General features: G+C 41.0%; 1 protein-coding gene across 1 annotated transcript in view; it reads right to left on the bottom strand.

Annotated features, from left to right (window-relative positions):
• LOC136881905 (mannosyl-oligosaccharide 1,2-alpha-mannosidase IA) overlaps nucleotides 1-21394 on the bottom strand; it is a 296395-nt gene that overhangs the window by 33098 nt on the left and 241903 nt on the right. The window contains exons 2-6 of the mRNA XM_067154348.2: nucleotides 14785-15003; nucleotides 9407-9586; nucleotides 7221-7434; nucleotides 3661-3885; nucleotides 584-867 (exon numbers count right to left, since the gene is read on the bottom strand). Coding sequence (XP_067010449.2) covers nucleotides 584-867; nucleotides 3661-3885; nucleotides 7221-7434; nucleotides 9407-9586; nucleotides 14785-15003 — 1122 coding nt within the window. The remainder of the gene's footprint in view (nucleotides 1-583; nucleotides 868-3660; nucleotides 3886-7220; nucleotides 7435-9406; nucleotides 9587-14784; nucleotides 15004-21394) is intronic.

Raw genomic sequence — 21394 nt, 5'->3', positions numbered from 1 at the left:
TCACCCCTATATGGAAGAAATAATAATTTGTTGTTGGAACTATGAAGAAAAGACGATTTACTACATGTGGTATTACTTCAATTCTGGAATGGGTTGACAACATGAAAACAACTAGTCCGACATACACAGCAGTGCTACAGTGTGCTATGGATTGAAACTTTGTGATAACCGTAGCATGATACTTGAGACTGAACATTAAAAATCCTTTACTGACTTGAGACTTTTACATCTCCTGACAATGCCATTTTCTATGCTCAAAATACTTAGTCCATCTTCACTGATGGTGGTGCGAAGACTTCTACTTAACTTCAATTTAGAAGAAGACCTTTCGCTACTGCTATTAGTCTCCATCACAGTTAAATAAATTCAAAGGATTACTTCTACATTTGGAAAGCAGTCCCTGACATTCAATTCTGTTAAAAATATTTTGATTTTTTCTACCCCAAAATCCAGTCCTGGCCAGGAGTACGGGCCGTGCAGCTCCTGCAGCCTTGACTGCATGCATGACAAACTCAAACCATTCAACGAGGATTAATAAGTTACGGCACAGATATTACAATACAAGAGAGGAGGCTGTACTTACCAGGACAGCTTCCCAGCCCCAGTCGCGGTATTTCTGGTCCTTGGTCAGCCGCCACATGATGAAGTAGGACTCTATTACTTCTGGTCGGAGGATGTAGTATTTCTCGCTGCTCTTGAGAGCCTTGGCTTCGCTCGCATCGGTGAAGCGGAACGCCTCGGGTCCCAGTTTGACAGGCGTACGGTCGTACGACTCGTGACAAGTGTTGGTGATTCCGTCTGCTATTTCCATGTACCGGCTGGACATATCATTCTTAAGAGTCTGTGCTGCCAAGCCGAACAATCCTCCTACAAAAAATAACAAGAACCTTAATCAGCCACCATATAAATATGAACAAGATTGCTAAATTTTCACTATATTGAGTAAATATGTGCTGTGGTAACACAGCTTCATTAGAAAAACAAGCAGATGTTTGGTATTTTGACTTTGTTTTGAGCGCAAGGGTATAACAAGAAAGCAAATTAACTAGTAGTTTTATGCGACTATTTATGTTACAATCGTAGCCACAAATATATCACATAAATTGACCAAGATTTCAAGCAAACTAACAAACAAACAAAAAGAAAACCATACTGCTATACCCTGAAGGGCCTTGGCCTACCAAGCGACCACTGCTCAGCCCGAGGCCTGCAGATTATGAGGTGATGTGTCGTCAGCACTATTCTTGGCTTGGCCGCTATCTCACCGTTAGATAGCTCCACAACTGTAATAACACAGATTGAGTGGACCTCAAAGCAGCCCTCAGATCCACAAATAAAGCTCTGACTAGGCCAGGAATTGAAGTCGGGGCCTCCGGAATAAAAGCCAGGCATGCTACTCCTAACCTGCAGGGCTGACCATTGAAATATAGGCACCTTTTTATTTATTTACTTGTATCAGGAACCTACTAATATACAAACCCCATAGCACTACAGCCCTTGAAGGGCCTTGGCCTACCAAGAGATCGCTGCTCAGCCCGAAGGACTGCAGATTACAAGGTGTCCTGTGGTCAGCACGACGAATCCTCTCGGCTGTTATTCTTGGCTTTCTAGACCGGGGCCGCTACCTCACCGTCAGATAGCTCCTCAATTCTTATCACATAGGCTGAGAGGACCTCGAACCAGCCCTCAGGACCAGGTAAAAATCCCTGACCTGGCCGGGAATCGAACCCGGGGCCTCCGGGTAAGAAGCAGGCACGCTACCCCTACAACACGCGGCCGGCACCTACTAATATAACGGACACAAATAAACATGTAAAAGAACTGTAAATGGAAACACAGATAATAAAGAAAGGCAGTGAACTGACCAACTTCATTAATCAGATGCTTTTAGTCCAGAAGCTTAGGGCTCTGTCAATGTCAAGCATCTAGTCCTGTTCAGAACAGGAAGACAGGCACACAAAGTACTAACAAACGAGCTTCACTGTCTCTTCTTAACCAGATGCACTTGCTGTCTTTTGATAAGACTCTGACAGATTAGAATCTGCCAACACCAGTTCTCAAATAGTTAAGTGACCTTCGTACAACCCAATCCTCGTACTCACAATGAAAAATCCACAAAAAAAATCACTTGACACGTTATCAGGTGATATAAATCCTAAATGAAACTTTTCAAAAAAGTATCAGGGCAACATATGGAGCAATTTTATATCAAGACACATTATTTGACCTATTTATAATGAATGATGCGGAGCAGCACAGGTCGTCTTCGAGAAATCCCTACGTTTATTCCACCTATTCAATACTTATATTTTCACTTATAGTGGTTACATAAACAGACTCACAGTTAAATGGGACATGTTTCGCCCTCAATTAAGGGCATCTTCAGCCTAAAAACAATCATCAAGAGTACAACTAATATTAAAAGTGGAAGCTAAAAGTTTAGCCAGTTATTAAAATTTGGGACATAAAAATGTGAAAAATGATACAATATATAAAGATGCTAATGGAAACACTGTCAATGATTAAACTATAATCTTGTCGGAGACTAAAACTTCTTCCATTAAAATGACAATCATGTTTATGCTCGTGTTCACGCCCTCATGTCGTTGGCTTTATATTATTACCACTTTGGTTTCCCACTAACATTTTAAATGAACTGTTTTTTTTTTTTTTTTTTTTTTTTTTTTTTTTTTTTTTTTTTTTTTTTTTTTTGGCGTCGCACCGACACAGATAGGTCTTATGGCGACGATGGGACAGGGAAGGGCTGGGAGTGGGAAGGAAGCAGCCGTGGCCTTAATTAAGGTACAGCCCCAGCAGGAACTGTTTTAGTTGGAATTTTAATGGAAGAAGTTTTAGTCTCCGACAAGATTATAGTTTAATCATCGACAGTGTTTCCATTAGCATCTTTATATATTGTACCATTTTTCACATTTTTATGTCCCGAATTTTAATAAATGGCTAAAACTTTTTGCTTCCACTTTTAATATTAGTTGTACTCTTGATGACTGTTTTTAGCCTGAAGATGCCCTTAATTGAGGGCGAAACATGTCCCATTTACTGCGAGTCTGTCTATGTAACCACTATAAGTGTGAAAATATAAGTACTGAATAGGTGGATTAAATTAAAACACCTTTATTGTTGTTGAACTGTAAAATTTCAATACGGACCAAAAATGAGATTTATAACATGTAATAAACCCCTACGTGTTGTGCTAATTTTCTGAGTAATTTATTCAGTAACCATTCAAGATTCGCAGCAATGTCAACTAGCTTTTGCTCTGTTAAAACTGTTCATATGCACGCATATTTTTTATTGAGCACTGAGCCAGTAGTTTCAAATTTACTTACAATTAAGTTACGTGAATCTGTGCTCGTGAAGGTGGCACTTCACCAGGAAATTGCTGAACAAATGCATCGCGTACCCGTCGAGCCGATTCGTACTTAAAATAACTTATACGTAGGAAATACTGTGTTGCAATGATAACTGTCTCACCATGTTAACAGCCGAGATTCAGACTGGCAACTGATTCTAGGTTGAACACGTGCACGCTCCTCCAATACTGCAGCTTTAGATATCGGAGAGTAGAAACGCCGCTTCAACAGTCTTAGTTTATATGAGAGACCCTGTAGTTCCTACAAACACAGTGACAATTTTTCTTACCAGAGAAGCAAGCCAAGTGGTCCATCTTGTTTTCCAGTCTGTCGAATTTCATGTCGGAGATGTACGTGAGCCCTCCGGTAGATACCTTCAGCATGTGCTGGATCATGTGGTGCATGGCATCATCGAACATCTGGCGTGCCTCTTGGTCCTCTCGACCAGACTGCAGCCAAGCTTTCAGCAGGTACTCGTAGAAACTGTCCCCCAGACCACCGATGGACATGTGATCTACAAACCACAATATTACTAAATAAATTAATCAGTAACATGAAAGCCAGGATTTCAGGAGAGAAAGAAATTAACAACTGAAAGAAAATGGACTCGAGAGGAAACGGAACAATGAAATGAAGAAAGTTAAATGCAAAGAAAAGTAACCAAAGTAACCCTCAAAAAGTTTATTCGAATAATAATAATAATAATAATAATAATAATAATAATAATAATAATAATAATAATAATAATAATAATAATAAAAAATCAGTCTCAGATGAATCAACCATTGCCTTCGTGATGTCCAGGCCGTACTATAACGAGCGCGGGAAAGCAATCAGCTGATCGTTAGGGGGGGAAGTTTAGCACATGAGTTAGTAGAGTTAAACATAGATTTTCGCAGTTTTATTGAATTTTTTAACGATAGCCGCGTGTTCACTCAGATATATGTGAGAATGAGTCGTCATCGACTGCATTATTAAGTGGAAAGTCGTTAATTAGTGAAGAAAACTTAGTATGTGCGTGTATTTATGTGAAGCTATAGGTTAAGAAGATCGTTCTTCAGTGTTTTAATTTTGTAGTTTATTTATGTACAGTTATATTTATAGTGTAAAATTAATTCTGTGTTTTATTATTAACCACGAATTGTATATACTTGAATTAAGATGATCAGTGAGGGAAATCACCATGTCTAAGAGTTGCTGTGTGCCTGGCTGCAAAGCCAATTATAAACAAGGAGAGTACACTCCGGTATTAGTGTTTCCTTCTGATGAAGAACGAGTTAAGTTATGGAAGAAGGCTATTCCCAGGGGGAATTTAATAGTTAATCACAACACAGTTGTGTGTATTAAGCACTTTCCTAAAAATCACATCCTGAGAGAAATATAAGTGTCCCGTCCAGATGGTGAGTTAATTTTTTTTGTTATGTCATAAACATGGGTAACATTAGGTAGGCCCTATATTTTTATGTAATCAGACCTACGGCTTATCTGAATTCGGTGTATTTGAAAATGCAAGTCTTATTTATGACTATCACCGAGCTCGATAGCTGCAGTCGCTTAACTGCGGCCAGTATCCAGTATTCGGGGGACAGTGGGTTCGAACCCCACTGTTGGCAGCCCTGAAGATGGTTTTCCGTGGTTTCCCATTTTCACGCCAGGAAAATGCTGGGGCTCTACCTTAATTAAGGCCACGGCCGCTTCCTTCCCATTCCTGGACCTTTCCTCTCCCATCGTCACCATAAGACCTATCTGTGTCGGTGCGACGAAAAGCAAATAGCAAAAAATAATTTTAAAAAATAAATAAATTATGAGTATCGAACAGCAGTGTGATTTATATAAACCTTATCTTCTGACAGATTCAGATCTTATTTATGAATTACCTCCAGAAGTAAGATATCTGAATTTCCTAAATCGAGGGGGCTTAAAGTATCCATCAGACATGTCAATAGAACTTGGAATTGAGGTGTACAAAGTATTTTGTGTGTTAGTGTCAGATACATATAAGATGGTATTTCTAAATTCAGACGATTCTAAGTGTGTCACAAAATCCGTGGCTTTGGAGTCAATGCAGTTGGCAGATTCCCTAGTCATTTTTGACTGCGGGAAGAAATTGGAAGACCTGGCCGGACAGTGTAGGCCTATATATATTTGGGTGAATATATTTTAAAATAACTTTTCCAAAATTCAGACCGACTTGTGTACTCAACAAAGTGCTTCAAAGAGAGCAGACCTACTCCATACTGGTGTAACTTCCTGCAAGAGGTCCAGGAAAGCTGCAGTGTGCATGGAGTGGAAACGGTGAGGTACAGAAATAATTTATATTTGTAATAAATAGTAATGGTAATTGGCTGCATGTTTTCTGTCAGTGTGTATGATGTGAATGTTCCAGTTGACCAGAACATGGATAAAATCGCAAGAATATGTCTCAAAGTGTTAGGCTGTACTCACGCAAACGAACGTATATACGCGAGAAATAGAACGTTACGGAGAAGGATATGCATTGTATGTCAGAATTAACAAATATTTGAGGATAGGTTTTGGTTTTATAAGGTGTTAACAGTTCTTTAAGTAATTTAAACGAGCGTGTTATTCAAGCGGAGCGTATGCGTATCGCCTTCAAGTCCCCCTCAAAGCATGACGTCATCAGAGGTACAGTACGGCCTGGACATTACGAAGGCAGTGAATCAACACAAATACAAGTGTGAAGGCTGAAAAATAAGCCTAACAGCATGGTTTATTGGCCAAGCACACACAGAATGATTGCAGAGTATAATAGTCTCATCTTACTGTACATCAAAACCAAAAAGTTGCACTCGATATTGCTGTCGATAGTTCATGAAACTGTGTGAGCGTACTGTGTTGAGAGACATATTATATTGTTGCAGGTACCTTGAAGAGAATAAGAAAGTAATTGTTTCAAAGAACATGAAATCTATGGGCAATAAATTGCCAATTCTATCAAAATGTACTACCACTCTACCTTCTTTAGTGTGTACGGATGATGTCCTGATATCGGGTGAGGGACAGAAGTAGAGGAGAGAGGAATCTGACGAGTTTGGATTTAAAATGAAAACTGTATGCTTGGTGATCAGCAGAGGAAATGGAGCAGTCAAGCTGAGACTTGGACGACATGAAATTGAAATGGTTGAGCAAATCAAATATCCCAGAAGTGTTCTTGTTGGCTGACCACAGAGTTACTCATGAAACTGGTAGCAGGCTTAAAGCAGCTGCAACCTTCTACTGTTCTGTTTCCAAACTATTATGACCTATGGGCTGAAAGCTGCAATTCTGACTAGTGGCGACAACAATCAACTGAGAATAACAGAAATTAAGTTCCTCAGGTCAAGCATACAGAAGATGCAAATGGACAAAATCAGAAAGGAACAAGTCCACCTCCAACGCTGCGAGTACAAAGTGTGCTAGAACAATCAAAACTGAAATGATATGGCCACATTATGAGAATAGAATCACTAAGAACACCCTAGGATTACTTTGAAAGAAAGATTCATGGGGAAAAATATCACACAATGCAGATCTACAGATGGCTGGATGAAGCAGACAGAAAGGGACCTGGCCAGAACGAGTTCAAAATGGGAAAGGACACTTGAAGAAAAGTGGTGGCAATATAGAAGTTAATGGACAAGGCCTCTTTATTTTCTCACCAACCCTGCTGGAGTGGAGAATCAATGATAAGTTTTGATGATGATGATGACAAGTCTCGCTCTCCCGTGCTGTCGAATACAGATCTTGGCAGCAATAAAGAGCCCTGCTAGTAAGTTATCCGTTTCCCACCAGTTCAATCAACATCTCTACTGCATACAACCAGTGGAGCCCACTAGCTACGATACTTACGTTGGCCCCATTTTCCAGTTTTGGGGTTGAAGTAGTTGGGATACAATCCCCGTGGCTTGTCCATGGCCTGGATGACGCGTCTGATGTGATCCACTTTGGCCCGGAACACCGGGTTGCCCGTAACGTCCGATAGGTAGGAGAACTCCAGGTGTAACGTCCCGAACTCTGAGAGGATGCTGCAGCCTCCGCTTGCCCACCCGTAGTTCTTGCTCGCCTATACAGTTAAAGTATTTACATATATTTATGCTAATACTAACTCAAATGAAAAGTTGTGTTTCAAGTTAAAAAGAGTAGTTAAGTCTTATACAGAAGGGAAGATGGATAGGAACACAAAATACAGTAAAACCTCATCAACATGAGCTCGCCTAAGGTAAACACTTGGTTAACAGGAGAGACGACGTATTATTCCTTACGGGAAGTCACCTTGGTTGATACAAATTTTGGTTACCTCAAACTAGAAACTTTTCTTTGGCCTCTCACTTAATGTGAACCACCGACGTTATTTGCTGTGTTTTTCAAGTTGTCTGTCTGGCAGGAATGCAAGAAATGCACATAGCTGGAAGTAAAGCATGTCAAACCACAGTTTATTAGGATGTTAAGCTACAAGTCAGTGGATTAACACTGGCGTTTCTTGGTGCAATTAGATCAACACCACCAGGTCAACAATCAGCTTGTATTCTTTGTCTATGAAGCAATTTCAATAATGTGCACATTACATGAAAGGATGCAACGCTGCTGAAGATCAACAACAGCTGTTATTGGTTGAGGTAGCAGTAGTGATCAGTGTATCTCGTCAAAATATAAAACATGCCGGGAGTAAGACATCGAGCAATAGCAAAGAGGAAACAATCTGCAGACAAAACTGAAAAATAATATTTATTTTTCCTCAAACGATTGAGATTGGCAAAACAACAAAGAATATCATAAAATTTAGTACCTAATCTAATTACAATAGAGAATAAAAAAACAATAACACTATTGATAAGGTAATTTAGAGAAAACAATAGTCACAATGAAGCAGCAAATAAATTACTTTAATTGATTTAATTAAGTAGGTGGAGTGTAGAGGTGATGCTTCAAAATTAATATTGAGGCTTTCAATGTCTGTATGCCCCTGCTCATAATGATCTCAACTGGCACACCAATGTGTCATAAGTAGAGTGAGCCCTATGACCTCGATGTCCTCAAGGTGGTATTTATTGAGGTAATATGGAATGGTTAGTGAATATTTCCTCTTTTTTCTAGAGGAAGCAGATTGCAGTGCACTAAAGAAACCTACAATGGCTGAACAGTATGGAATCTTCAAAGTTTACATTATCTACGTGATTAAGAATCATGAGAAAATTATCAATGCTGCTGCATCAGGTTCCAGAAACAAATCTGAGTGACTTTATGGTGTTGAGACATTACTCCTAGAATGGTTCGATCATATGCACGCTTCCAAAGTACCTTTCAGTGGGCCTACAGTTCCTTGGGTTGGCTGCACGGGTTCCAAAAGAAACAATGAATTTCATCATTATTGATTTGTGAAGAAGCAAATAACGTTGATGAAGAAGGTGCAAATCGAATGAAAGAAAAGTACGGTAGGCCTGAAGTGATGTGTTCAATGTGGACAAAACAGGACTTTTCTACTATCTTTGTCCAAGTCACACCCAAGCAATTAAAGGCAAAAGGTGTCACAGAGGAGCTTGTAAAAAAAAAAAAAAAGTTAAATTGTTGTCCTTGTAGTAATGTGGACAGCAGCACAAATCTGCATGAGAGATTGGAAAGTCCGAGAAACATGGTAGTTTAAAAATATGAACATGGATACTATACGTTACATTTACTCTAATCAGAAGAAAGCTTGGATCAATAGCTCATCACTCTGTGACAGCTGCATAGCCCACAACAAACAAGATCTGAACTTAATCAATGTACAGGTTCACGATCTCCACCAAATGCATTTAGTCACCTTAAGCCCTTGGACATTAGGCATTGTTGCTCTTACAAAGACAGCAGATTGTAAAAGCTGCCATTCGTGCTGCTGAGAATAATATGAGAATTAATCTTTTTTAAATATTATTGTGTTGATTAGAAGGAACAATCATTTCAATTTCCATTGCCATTGTAAATCATCAACATGGAGATGAAACCTCAATTATAACAACTCGTAGAAGCCTCCAATGGAAGCAAGATCAAAGACTTACCCCACTCTTGATGTTGACTAGCGAGTTGGGGATACCCGTCTGCGTTTGGAATGCCGGCAGCAGCTTCTCTGCTATCTGGGCAGCCTTATCGCGGAACATGACATCTCCGGTGAGTGCGAAACAGGACAGCAGACCACCAACAAATCGGATGTTGGTCTCGAATACTGACAAATCCGTAGTCTGAAAGGAGAGCAAACAATTAAAACATAAATCATTGAATGACGAAAAGAAAAAAAACCAACAGGGAAGTTAAAACTCAGAGGTGTTTCAACAGAAACATCATGAAGTTCATCCACAAAAAAAGTCAACAGTAGAACAATGACTTTAACAGTAGTTGTTTCCCTTGAGGAATAGTTTAAAGTCTGTCAGGTAACCTATGTGGCTTTAATGCCTGTACTGGTTCCCTCATGGGTAGGGGTAATTGATTAACAGCCATGGTAAGACGTTAGAGGTGACCGAAAGGGACCCTACGGCCTCTTAACTTGAGAGTAAAGGTTGGTAACGACAGGACCCTTAGCCGAGTCCTGGCATTGCTTCCACTTACTTGCGCCCAGGCTCCTCACTTCCGCCTATCCTATCTGACTTCCATTGATCAACTCTTGTTCTTTTCCTAAGGTATCAGGTTCCGAGGCCTAGGGAGTCTTTCATTTTTACACCCTCTGTGGCCCTTGTCTTTCTTTGGCCAATACCTTCATTTTCTAAATGTCTGACACCTTCTATTTTTTCTCTTTGATTAGTGTTATATACAGGATGGTTGCCCAGCTGTACTTTGTCTTACAACAATAATCACCACCACCTACCTGTATTGATGTGTAGACTGCACTAGTAATAAATAGGAATTGAAAGTAGAGAAAAGGGATGGCTGATAAGAATGTATTTATTTATTGATTTATTTATTTTACAATTTGCTTCACGTCGCACCGACAGAGATAGGGCTAAGAGTGGGAAGGAAGTAGCCGTGGCTTTAATTAAGGTACAGCCCCAGTATTTGCCTGGTGTGAAAATGGGAAACCACGGAAAACCATCTTCAGGGCGGATTTTCGAATAACTGACAAATGTCCTCTTTTGGGGGGTTTAAAACAATGATTTAAACTTCGCGCGATGTTTAGTTATCAATGTCACCGCCGCATCTAAATAAGCAGCACTTTTTATTTACAACTACTGTTTGCTTCCCTTTTCTTTCTAGCTCACCGCTGTTTAAGAGGCTGTGTCTGTGTATAAAATGTGTTATAAATTGAGTTCCGTAAATTTAATTTTGCCGTAAATACGAATTATTTTTTTGTATTCCAAATCATAATGCAAACACACAGGGAATATTTTCATTGCTTGATACACAGCGGAACAAGGACAGAAACAGGTTCACAATTGAGACTGTAAATGGTGTAGTGTGTTTGCAGTATGACTTCAAACACTTCATTTGCATCCAATTTCACCACTACTTTTAGACAAGATTTTATCTTCAAAACATGACACACGAAAAAAGCCCTCATTAACGGCAAAGATGATAGGCCAATGGTCTGTGATGAAAGTGAAGCCGATAAAAGTGAGTGATTCCATCAGTGGACTGTGTCCTCTTTTCCTAGGTTGCTGATATGGCATCCCTATTTATAATGAGCCACCGGAGACCACAGGTCCCTTATACCAATGTACTCAGAAGGTATCCCCGAACAAGATCCAAAAGCACCGAGCTCGATACCTGCAGTCACTTAAGTGCGGCCAGTATCCAGTATTCGGGAGATAGTGGGTTCGAACCCCACTGTCGGAAGACATGAAGATGGTTTTTCGTGGTTTCCCAATTTCATACCAGGCAAATGCTGGAGCTGTACCTTAATTAAGGCCACGGCCGCTTCCTTCCCACTCCTATCCCCTTCCTGTCCCATCGTCGGTGCGACGTTAAGCAACTTGTAAAAAAAAAAAAAAACTTGTCGGTGGAGTTCGGCTTCACCCTGTATATGAACACATAACAGGATAAACACAATGACACCCCCTGTGGGTGGGGGACGCAGACGACGTATCCCTGCCTGTCGTAAGAGGCGACTAAAAGGGGCGACCAGGGGATGATTGTGAAACTACTTGTGATTGGTACCATCACGGGGGAACACCATGGGTCGCCTTTACTTGCGAGTCGTACCGTACCATTATGTTTGGTACACAATAGGTTTGTGATTAGTAGCAGCAGAGAGTGGTTCACTGTGGCTTTCCAGCACCCGTGATTAGTACCACTGTGAGAAACACCTCGGGTCTGGGCGATGCCTGTGATTAGTTGCCTATGAGTGGCGCCATTATGTAAGAAACACCATAGGTCTGCGTTACCTGTGCGACGTACAATACTTGTGAGTAGTACCACAATGCGTGGAACACCGTGAGTCTACGCTACTTTTGATTAGTACCGCAACAAATACTATGGTTCTACTTTACTAGTGGTAAGTACCCTTATGAGGGGCCGTTGACTTGGATTTTGGAGTCCTTTAGGTAACAAGCATCCTCGATCGTGGATTGTTCTTTAGAAGCAGCCCTTTGGTCAGTAATACTATTGTTTATGATAGTTTCTAGGTCGGATCCATTGATGTTTTAAATTCATTTCAATCCATTCATTCTTCATCACACATTTTATTCTGGCCAGGGGATGATTTTGAACTTTTAAATTGTCATTTCATTTCATACCATTAGGGGCCGATGACCTAGATGTTGGCCCCTTTAAACAACAAGCATCATTATCATCATCAACACAATGACAAGTCAGTGTGGGAAGGGCGACTGGTGGTGGTGGTGGTGGTGGTGGTGGTGGTGGTGGTGGTTATCACTTTACGAGAAATACAACTAGGCAACCACCCTCTATTAACAGTAACTAGAATGAAAATGAAAGAGGTCCGACACTTCGAAGAATGAAGACAGCTGGAGTGTCCGAGGACATGTTCGACTCGCCGGGTGCAGGTCTTCCTACTTGACTCCATGGGCGACCTGCGAGACTGGATGTGGAATGATGATTATGAGATAGGGAGAGGGTGAAACCCAGAGTCGACACGTAGCCTACTCGTGTCGAATAACACCAACCCTCCGACGGACAAATCACCATCAACAGCCCTCACTCCATGTGAACACAACGGAGATTTTATGCACGCAATCTAGAAATTACAAATTGTCGGTCAATATTCTGAAGGTGAACATTTTTTAGACCAACGGGACTCAAACCGGCTAACTACGGTGTGGGACAAATCGTGCTACTTTCGTTAGGATCTTTTCCAATATTCGTATCAAGCAATCCTGGAGTGGGTCACATACACTGGAACCGTACTCTAATGGCGGTCTTGTTGTTACCACAAAGACGCACACACGATATGCTGTCAATTGTGTACACTATTTTATTTACACATTACACACACATCAATAAACCGCCATTTTGTACAAAACACAACGAAGAAGAAGAGACTGGAGACTGCAACTACCAACGTAACAAATTCACATACTCGATTGTACTCATAATTCTCACTAAAAAAATTCCACTCAACCCTCAAGACTGCTTCTTTATATACACTGCCTGGTCAGGCTTCTAGAAGAATATGACACACCATGGTTTCTCGTAATTTCGAGAGTCTCCAGTAACTTATTTACAATGAATGGAATTTTCTCTAACTCTCTAGTTCCAAAGATACGTTGTTGTGGACTATTAATGTGTGTTGCACAACATCGCAATGGATTTATACATCATATCCACAAGTAATAATAAATTATATACTATTAATTACGTGTCCTTACATTAAATAAACTCACATTAATATACATACAGCAGATGTTTCGTGACATAACCTCACAAATAACACACAAGACCACGATTTATACCAAATAAAGTCCGGACATAACTACATAAATAATACTAATAGATGTAAACAACTTCATAGCCACACCTCACTAGTCATAATAATAATAATAATAATAATAATAATAATAATAATAATAATAATAATAATAATATTAATAATAATAATATTAATATTAATAATAATAATAATATTAATATTAATAATAATAATATTAATAATAATAATAATAATAATAATAATAATCGATATTTCCATTATTTCCCCATGGATTAGAGAACTGTTTCCAAGTTATACTAGTCCATTACACTTGCATCAGTCTTCCACGGACTTTAACGCCCTCTCCTTCATATTCTTACTGCTGTACAACCCTTAAATACCCTGAACACCATACGAAGGTACCTGTATCCTCTCTTTACAGCCTCGTTAACACAATTACCGCAATGAAGATCATTTCTTATAGTAACACCTCGATATAGGCCTATTGGGGAACAAAACATGACGACCTCACCTCACACCACTGTTCTCCAGCGGCAGCCTGGTGTCTATCAGGGGCTTGTAAGTCTACTGTAACCGGAGTTACCAAGTCGTCTACTACACTCGACACGAAGAAAGGGTAAAGACTCAAGAGAGTGTGGAAGAAAGTGGTTTGACAATCTCTCCACACTAAACAAAGATCATTTAGGACTCGTTATTTATTATTTTTTTTTTTTACAATTTGTTTTACGTCGTACCGACAAAGATAGGTCTTATGGCGACGATGGCATAGGAAAGGCCTAGGAGTGGGAAGGAAGCGGCCGTGGCCTTAAGGTACAGCCCCTGGCGTGAAAATGGGAAACCTCGGAAAACCATCTTCAGGGCTGCTGACAGTGGGGCTCTAACCCACTATCTCCCGGATGGAAGCTCACAGCTGCGCGGCCCTAACCGCACGGCCAACTCGCCCGGTACTCGTTAAGTCAGCAGGGTGTAGGGTGTGATTGACTGCTGGCTTCCAGCTCACTTCCAGGAACTGAGGCCGTCATGGTTTGTTCCCAAGTATACTTACGGAGATCCCCATACGATACTATCATCCCATCAAGACAGTAATTCAAACTGATGGGACTTTTCCTCTTGGCGAAACTTACAATCTGACCTTTCGTCCCAATGTCTGCTCAGTAATGTTGGTTAGAATGTTACTTTGGTCACTGTTCACATAAAAATGCCCCTAGATAAGTAAATGAGGGTACTGAGAAATTGCCAACATAATGACTTTTTTAAAAGTGCGTACCCTGAAGGGGTGCGGCGGGCCACCTCAGAGTGTGATGCCCGCTTCCAGGCCAAGGAGATGTGTAGCGGTGATTTCAGTTACGGAGAAAGGTGAGAGGGAGCGGCCATGGCCTGTAAGTGGAACTGTACCGGCACTCACCTTAGTAAGCAGAAAGTAAAACTACGGAAACTATTCTCAAGACAGTAGCGCCTCCCGATTACAGAGCTGTAGAGCCACGCTAAAGCCGAGCCTACTGTGATTTTCTTATTGTCTACAATCTAGTCTAGCCTTGTTTGAGCTTGACAGTCACTTACCAGCACAGTGATGTCCAGGTTGTTTGCTATCCAGTCTCGCCCTTGTTTGAATTCGTCCGTCATGCCCATTATGTACAAAGTGTCCAGTCCGTCCACGATGGTAGCTCCCAGCGATGTGGACCCGAAGATACTAGCGCTGTGCCCTCTCTTGGTGATAGGCCTCAACTCATTCTTACCCCATGCATACCTTACGTAATTGTCCCACGCATGCCGCATCATCTGAAAATCACAAAATACACAGTGAAAAAACGCATCAAACAACGAAACCACACAGAGAAAATAATATTCTATTTTTAAAATGACAGAAAATAAAAAAATCAGAGCATTTAGTCTACAACATATTTTTAACATTTTAAGAAAAGGCGATCAAATAGTTAGATCCTGGCCTAAATCGTTGGATTTAAAAAAATCATCCCATCATTGATCACTGAAAGCAGTTTCATTCTGCTTGATTACCAGCGCACAATCTCTTGCGAGAACGGAGCATCAAATGGACATACAAATCTCCAAACGAGAAAGGGTTTAATGCTGGCTTAGTCTGGTGGCATTTCGAGTTGCTAAAATACGACAGCCTTGAACGATCAATTTACCAACACGGAAAAGAACTCCTGCGCGACGAAATATTTCGGCGCCATGGCTTCTCCAAAAACCGGAAAAGTAGTTAGTGGGATGTAAAACCAATAACAATAATGGCAGAAAGTTTTGAAACTGCAACAGAAGAAATTAATGTGCTGAAAGAGGTAGCAGAACAAGCAGGCTTGCGGATATGTTTTGAAAAGACGGAAGTAATATCAAAGATAAAAGGAAATACGACCGAACTGAACACCAAATATGGAACAATAAACTGTATGCATAAATTTAAATACCTTGGTGAGTAGACCCAATCAAATGGACTAGGTACTCAGAGGTCTTAGTGGCCAGAACAAAAGAGAAAAATGGAAGTAGCTTTCCAAACCACCGGGAACATACAATTATAACAAAAGGGGCTTTTCTATAAATACCTAAATTCAGAAACGTGCGCTCGCTAAGGGAGAGCAAAAAGAGAAGGGTTATCCACAACATACTTAGCCCAAACTGCAAAAACTGGATTTAGATAAGAAAATAAATCTACTCTAAGATAGATAGGGTTCGTTTCTTACAGGCACGTACGACGACGGATGAACGACTCTCGATGGACAAATCGTATTTTTAACAATTTTAACTCAAAACTAAATACAACAATTTCCTGGTACGTTCAGGTCAAAAAACACCTCGAAGAACAGAGGACGTGCACAAACGAGGCCTTTTCAGAACAAGAATCGCGACTTTTGGGACTTTCCGAGATGAGAAGCGGACTACTGGTGCAAAGTGGTCACATGAACGTCGTGCTCGACAAAGCGAGCTAATAAAAACCTACTGGATCAATCGAAAATTGAATAAACGCCGGGATGGTATAATGAAACTTATCGTGGCACCTAGTTGGCCAATTAGCGAATAATTAATAAATAATGAAAGTAGTGTACGGTCCCGGATGCTGAAATAAAAATGGGGTACAGTCCCATCATTTATGATTCCTTAAGCCGGGCATCGACTGCGCGCGGCAATGTTCGTTGCTTTGCCTCGCGAAGTCGATACCATGTTGCCTCGCCCGGCAAAATGAACACTGCCGGCGTCGAACATGCCGCGCGTCGAGCCAAACCGGAGCGGCTTTTTTGTCCCGCGGCAAAATGGAGAATGAAGAGAATGAATACTGTCTAGCTCTCATACGACTTTTGTCAGGCTGAGTGGCTCAGACGGTTGAGGCGCTGGCCTCCTGGCAGGTTCGATCCTGGCTCAGTCCGGTGGTATTTGAAGGTGCTCAAATACGTCAGCCTCGTGGCGGTACATTTACTTGCACGTAAAAGAACTCTTGCGGGACAAAATTCCGGCACCTCGGAGTGTCCGAAAACCTTAAACGTTAAGCAAATAGCATTCATAAATCTAAACAATTCTTGTGGAATCCTAAAGTGCTCATTATCACAACAAATATATGCGCCAAGACGCATGGAAGGTCATAGCTGGCGAAATGAAAATGCCAGTTCAAGAGGTAAATAAAAAAAGATGACAACTTTATTGGCTTCATACAGAAGAGGAAAGTCCCGTATTAAGAAGTCTTTCAAAACATACATACTGCAGTTAACAAACAGTATATCACTCGTATTATATGTAATTATGCTAATACGCTAATACTGAATTGTTTATTTACAGATGCAGATACTGTTTCGGTATCCAAGCGGTTCGCATTCAACGAATTCGACTTCACGACCGACAAAAATACTCCCAGCGATAATGTGGATAGTTTCTGTGATGTACGGTTTTTTTTTTTTTTTTTTCACACCGCCGCGCCGTCTCGATCCTCCTATACTGCCTATTATATGCGAGGCTTTTTGCGAATAGACTGCGACAAAAGCTCTCCGCTAGATGGGAGGCTCAGACTCACGAAGTTCGCAACGCATTATGACGACGACAGGCTATGCAGTATAGTCATATGTTCACTGAAGTTCGTAAATTACCTATATGAAGTCGTAGTTGGCCTCTTCACGTCACAATTTAAAGCTTTTCCTGGACGAAGGCTGGAGTTATACACCGGGCGGCTAACATTTTGTGTTCTTGCCAACGCAATATCAGTTTGTAGAGGTCTTACGAACTTGGTTAGGATAACATCATTAACAGTATGCTCATATTCTTTGACCTCACACTGTAACAGAATACATTCTGGAAGGGAAGAAGTAGAAAGTCCTCGCATTACGCTCGTAAGGACTTCCGACAGTAGGGCACAGCAGCTTCAACGAACTCCTGCAGATGCTTCATCAGAGCAACAAAACAAGGTTTTGGGTATCGAAGTCCTTTTCTGTCCTGATGCATAATCAGTTCCATTTATTGGTGCCGAAACTCTAGACAGGGAGATGTTGCTGACGCAAACGCCACACTCCATCCTCTCTTCAACGACACGTACAAAGTACCGCAAATTTTTATTTGATTTTCTGTTTCTACATTGATTGGGACATTATCATTGGGATATTTGAAGTTGTCCAAAATGTCTAAACATGAAGACGTTTGTTTTGTGATTGCCCATCACAATTCTTATCACAAGGAATCCACTATCTGAAACAAGGTGTAAAGGTGTAAAGACTACAGTTGCGGGAGTAATCTGGGGATATCAAACTACTTTCTTTATTAGGACCTTGCCTAGATATAGCCAACAGCTACTTTTCTCTTAATTTCCTTCTAGATGGCATTTTATGGGATCGTATATCGCCTGGCTGCCAACCGGCTTAACGAGATTTACAAAATGGCACACAACAGTTGAATATTTCGGGAGGGGGGGGGGGGGAATCTGAAGTATCAGTTCAAAAAAAAAAATTAACTTGCCGAACGGAAGAAAACAAGTACACTTTGAAAGAACTTCTAAAATATCTATAAGCAGAACAGGATTAATTCATTTCACAGTTCTATACAAAATATCACTTGTGCAAACGGAAGTGAACAGGCGCGTTTACTCATTGTACGAAATAACGCAGCTTTTCATACACATACATGCACCAGTAACACACTGCAACACCCACACACACCGCGAAGATTGTGCGTCTATGACTGCACTCTTACGGCGACTTGAAGAGACATTGGTATTCGCGCCTTCCTGTGTTAAACTAGTGACATAGAGCAGACAGTATATCAGGATCGAGACGGTAGTGTTTCTTCATTACAATATTTGTAATTCTAGCATGACTAAGGATAGGAAAAATGGGACAATGAATGAAAGCTCTAACTTCTCATACTCATTCTGTTTGTGTTTAACATAATAATGCATTTGATATGTTACGAATAATATAAACGGTTCAAAATAACTAGGGGAACATGTACTTGAATATGCCATGCTCCACAAAACAATACCTCACACCCAGGTATATTACCAATTAAACCTTTATTCTTTACCGCTGAAGTATACAAAAGAACATCGATGGATTCGCGTTCATTTTCAGAACACAAACGGAAATGTCCAAATAGGGGCGAAAACGAAGTGATAACAGTCCTCTAGGGTGGATTTTTATCACAGTTGGAGAGCTTCAGTATGGTGTACGTCCTCCACGAGCATTTATCACAGCTTGGCACCTTCATGGCATACTCCGTATAAGTCGACGGAGGTCACGTTGCGATATCAGGTTCCATTCTTCAATGAGAGCCTGTTCGAAGCCTTGGAGAGTCCGTGGTGAAACAGGACAACAACGAATTCTTCCACTAAGCCTATCCCACACATGCTCGATGTGATTAAAGTCGGGACTCGGCCATTCCATCTCTTGAATGTCCAGTTCTCGCAAGACTGCTCTGGTGATGCGCGCTACATGAGCCCAGGCATTGTCGTGCATGAGTACGAATTCAGAGCCAACACCATATGCAGCAATAAACACATGCTGTAGCAGTATCTGCTCGATGTATCCCGTAACGGTAAGATACAACGGACGAAGACAAGATCAGTACGGCCATCAATACTGACGCCACCCCACACCATCACAGAACCTTGTCCGAATAGGTCACCTTCCTGGACAACATTTGGCATGTACTGCTCACCACAGCGTCTCCATACACGTTGACGTCCATCACATTGTGTCAGGGGAAATCTGGACTAGTCTGTGAACAACACAGGTCTTAATCGGCGAAGTTGCCAGTTGACGTGGGTACGGGCAAAACAGAAGGCGAACTGCGCGATGTTGCAGCGTTGAACGGGGCACTCAAACAGGACGTCTGGAAAATATTACATTTACTCTCATCTGTAAACATCACTATCGACCAAAACGCACATATTCGCCACATATGCGTTTGCAAATTCTAGTCTCTTCCGTCGATTCACTTTCGTTATGTGCGGTTTCTTTCTTGGGACCCTAGATCGATACCCAACACGATGAAGGATCCTCCTTACTGTTTTGTGTGACACTGCATGATGGAAATATTCTGCCAACTGCGATGCTATTGCCGAAGATGTAGCGTGCGCTAGTTTTTCAATTGTGGTTACTATGAACCTTTCTTCTCGTGCGGTCAGTTACTTCGGACGTCCATTTCTTTCTTGCTGATAAGAACGTCCTGACCTTTTAACCTTTGTATGATGCTTTGCACAATTGGTTTACTTCTTCCAATGATGTTTCCGATCTCGGAATACAATTTTCCTTGGTGGTAAAGGCGTAAAATAAGTCGTCTCTCTTCAACAGATGTCTCCCTAGTTTTCCTCGCCATTGGACTAGTACCGTCTCTGACCAGCTGATCAGTCCGCCTCTGTCTGCATCTATTACACAATGCCACGTGATGGACGCATTTTAGTGTGTAGACGCCCTAACACACCTCGATGAGCAGAACCTCGTTACCACTGTGAAGCACGGCGGGGGTGGGTTTATGGTGTGGGGCTCAATGGCCGCTTGAGGTGTCGGGGAGTTGGTATTTATCGAGGGGACTATGGACAGATTTCAATATTTGAACATCCTGAAAGAAAACGTTCGTAAAAGCGCCGAAAAGCTTGGGATTGCTGATGGGTTTTACTTCCACGACAATGACCCCAAACATACGACGGAAATTGTTCGTTTGTGGGTACTCTACAACACGCCGCACACATTATAAACACTCTCCAATCGCCGGATACCAACCCCACCGAACATGTATGGAGTGAATTGGAGTCCAGACTAATAAAACACCACATAAGAAAAGCACACTTGAAACAGTTACTAGAACAAGAATGGGGGGACATTTCATCTGAACTAACACGTGCACTGCTGTTCTCAATGCCCAGCAGGTTAAAAGAAATAATATACAGGAAAGGCAAACAAACGCGCTACTGATAGAATTGGTAATATCTGTTTCTTAATTGAGTTGTGAATTCTTCTGGGATAGTATGAATACTTATGTCCAGACAAATAGTGTTATGGAGTACGAATTTGTTGCTTTATTATGTACCATTATTTACTTCCAGTTTATTTTGTGCTTTTTAATGTACACTGCTGTACAAGGTATACGCTTGGGTTTGTAAAATTGACCTGTACTCCGTATTGGTCCAACAATAAAGCATTTGGTTTTGGATGGGTTTGGGTATGAATACTTTTGTCCATTTCTGTATGTGTAAAACATTTGTTTGCATTTCTTTTCTTATTGGAGCAGCAGACACTTCTGGGGCATATGTGTAAATAAAGTTGATTACTAATTATAGGCTCTGCAATGAAGATTCAAATCTATCAGTTGCAGCTGATTTTCCTGCTGGAGTACATAGAGGTCAGGGCCACAGGAATCCCAGGCAGGATTTTCCCAACGTAGCATTAACTTCCTCTTGCGTCATCGGCTAACTAATGAGTGTGTTGATAACAAAAACATCTGCAGGTTATTATGCTACAGATAGTATATTCCTGCGCTGCTTCCAACGTAGTTCCAGTTTTAGAGAGCACCTGTTGTGAAGCTTACTGTCTTGGATATCAACCCTAAGTTATTGTTTTATTATTATCTGTTATGTTAACTTTAAATATCATGCAAAATTAGATAATGTTTCCCTAAAATAATGAGGAAATGTTTCGCTTCCATAAAAGTCGCCACTTTCAAACTGATACACCATACACAA

This window comes from Anabrus simplex, chromosome 10 (assembly GCF_040414725.1).
Source record: "Anabrus simplex isolate iqAnaSimp1 chromosome 10, ASM4041472v1, whole genome shotgun sequence".
NCBI lineage: Eukaryota > Metazoa > Arthropoda > Insecta > Orthoptera > Tettigoniidae > Anabrus > Anabrus simplex.
Note: the sequence above shows the minus strand (reverse complement) of the source record. Positions and strands in the feature narration are given on the sequence as shown.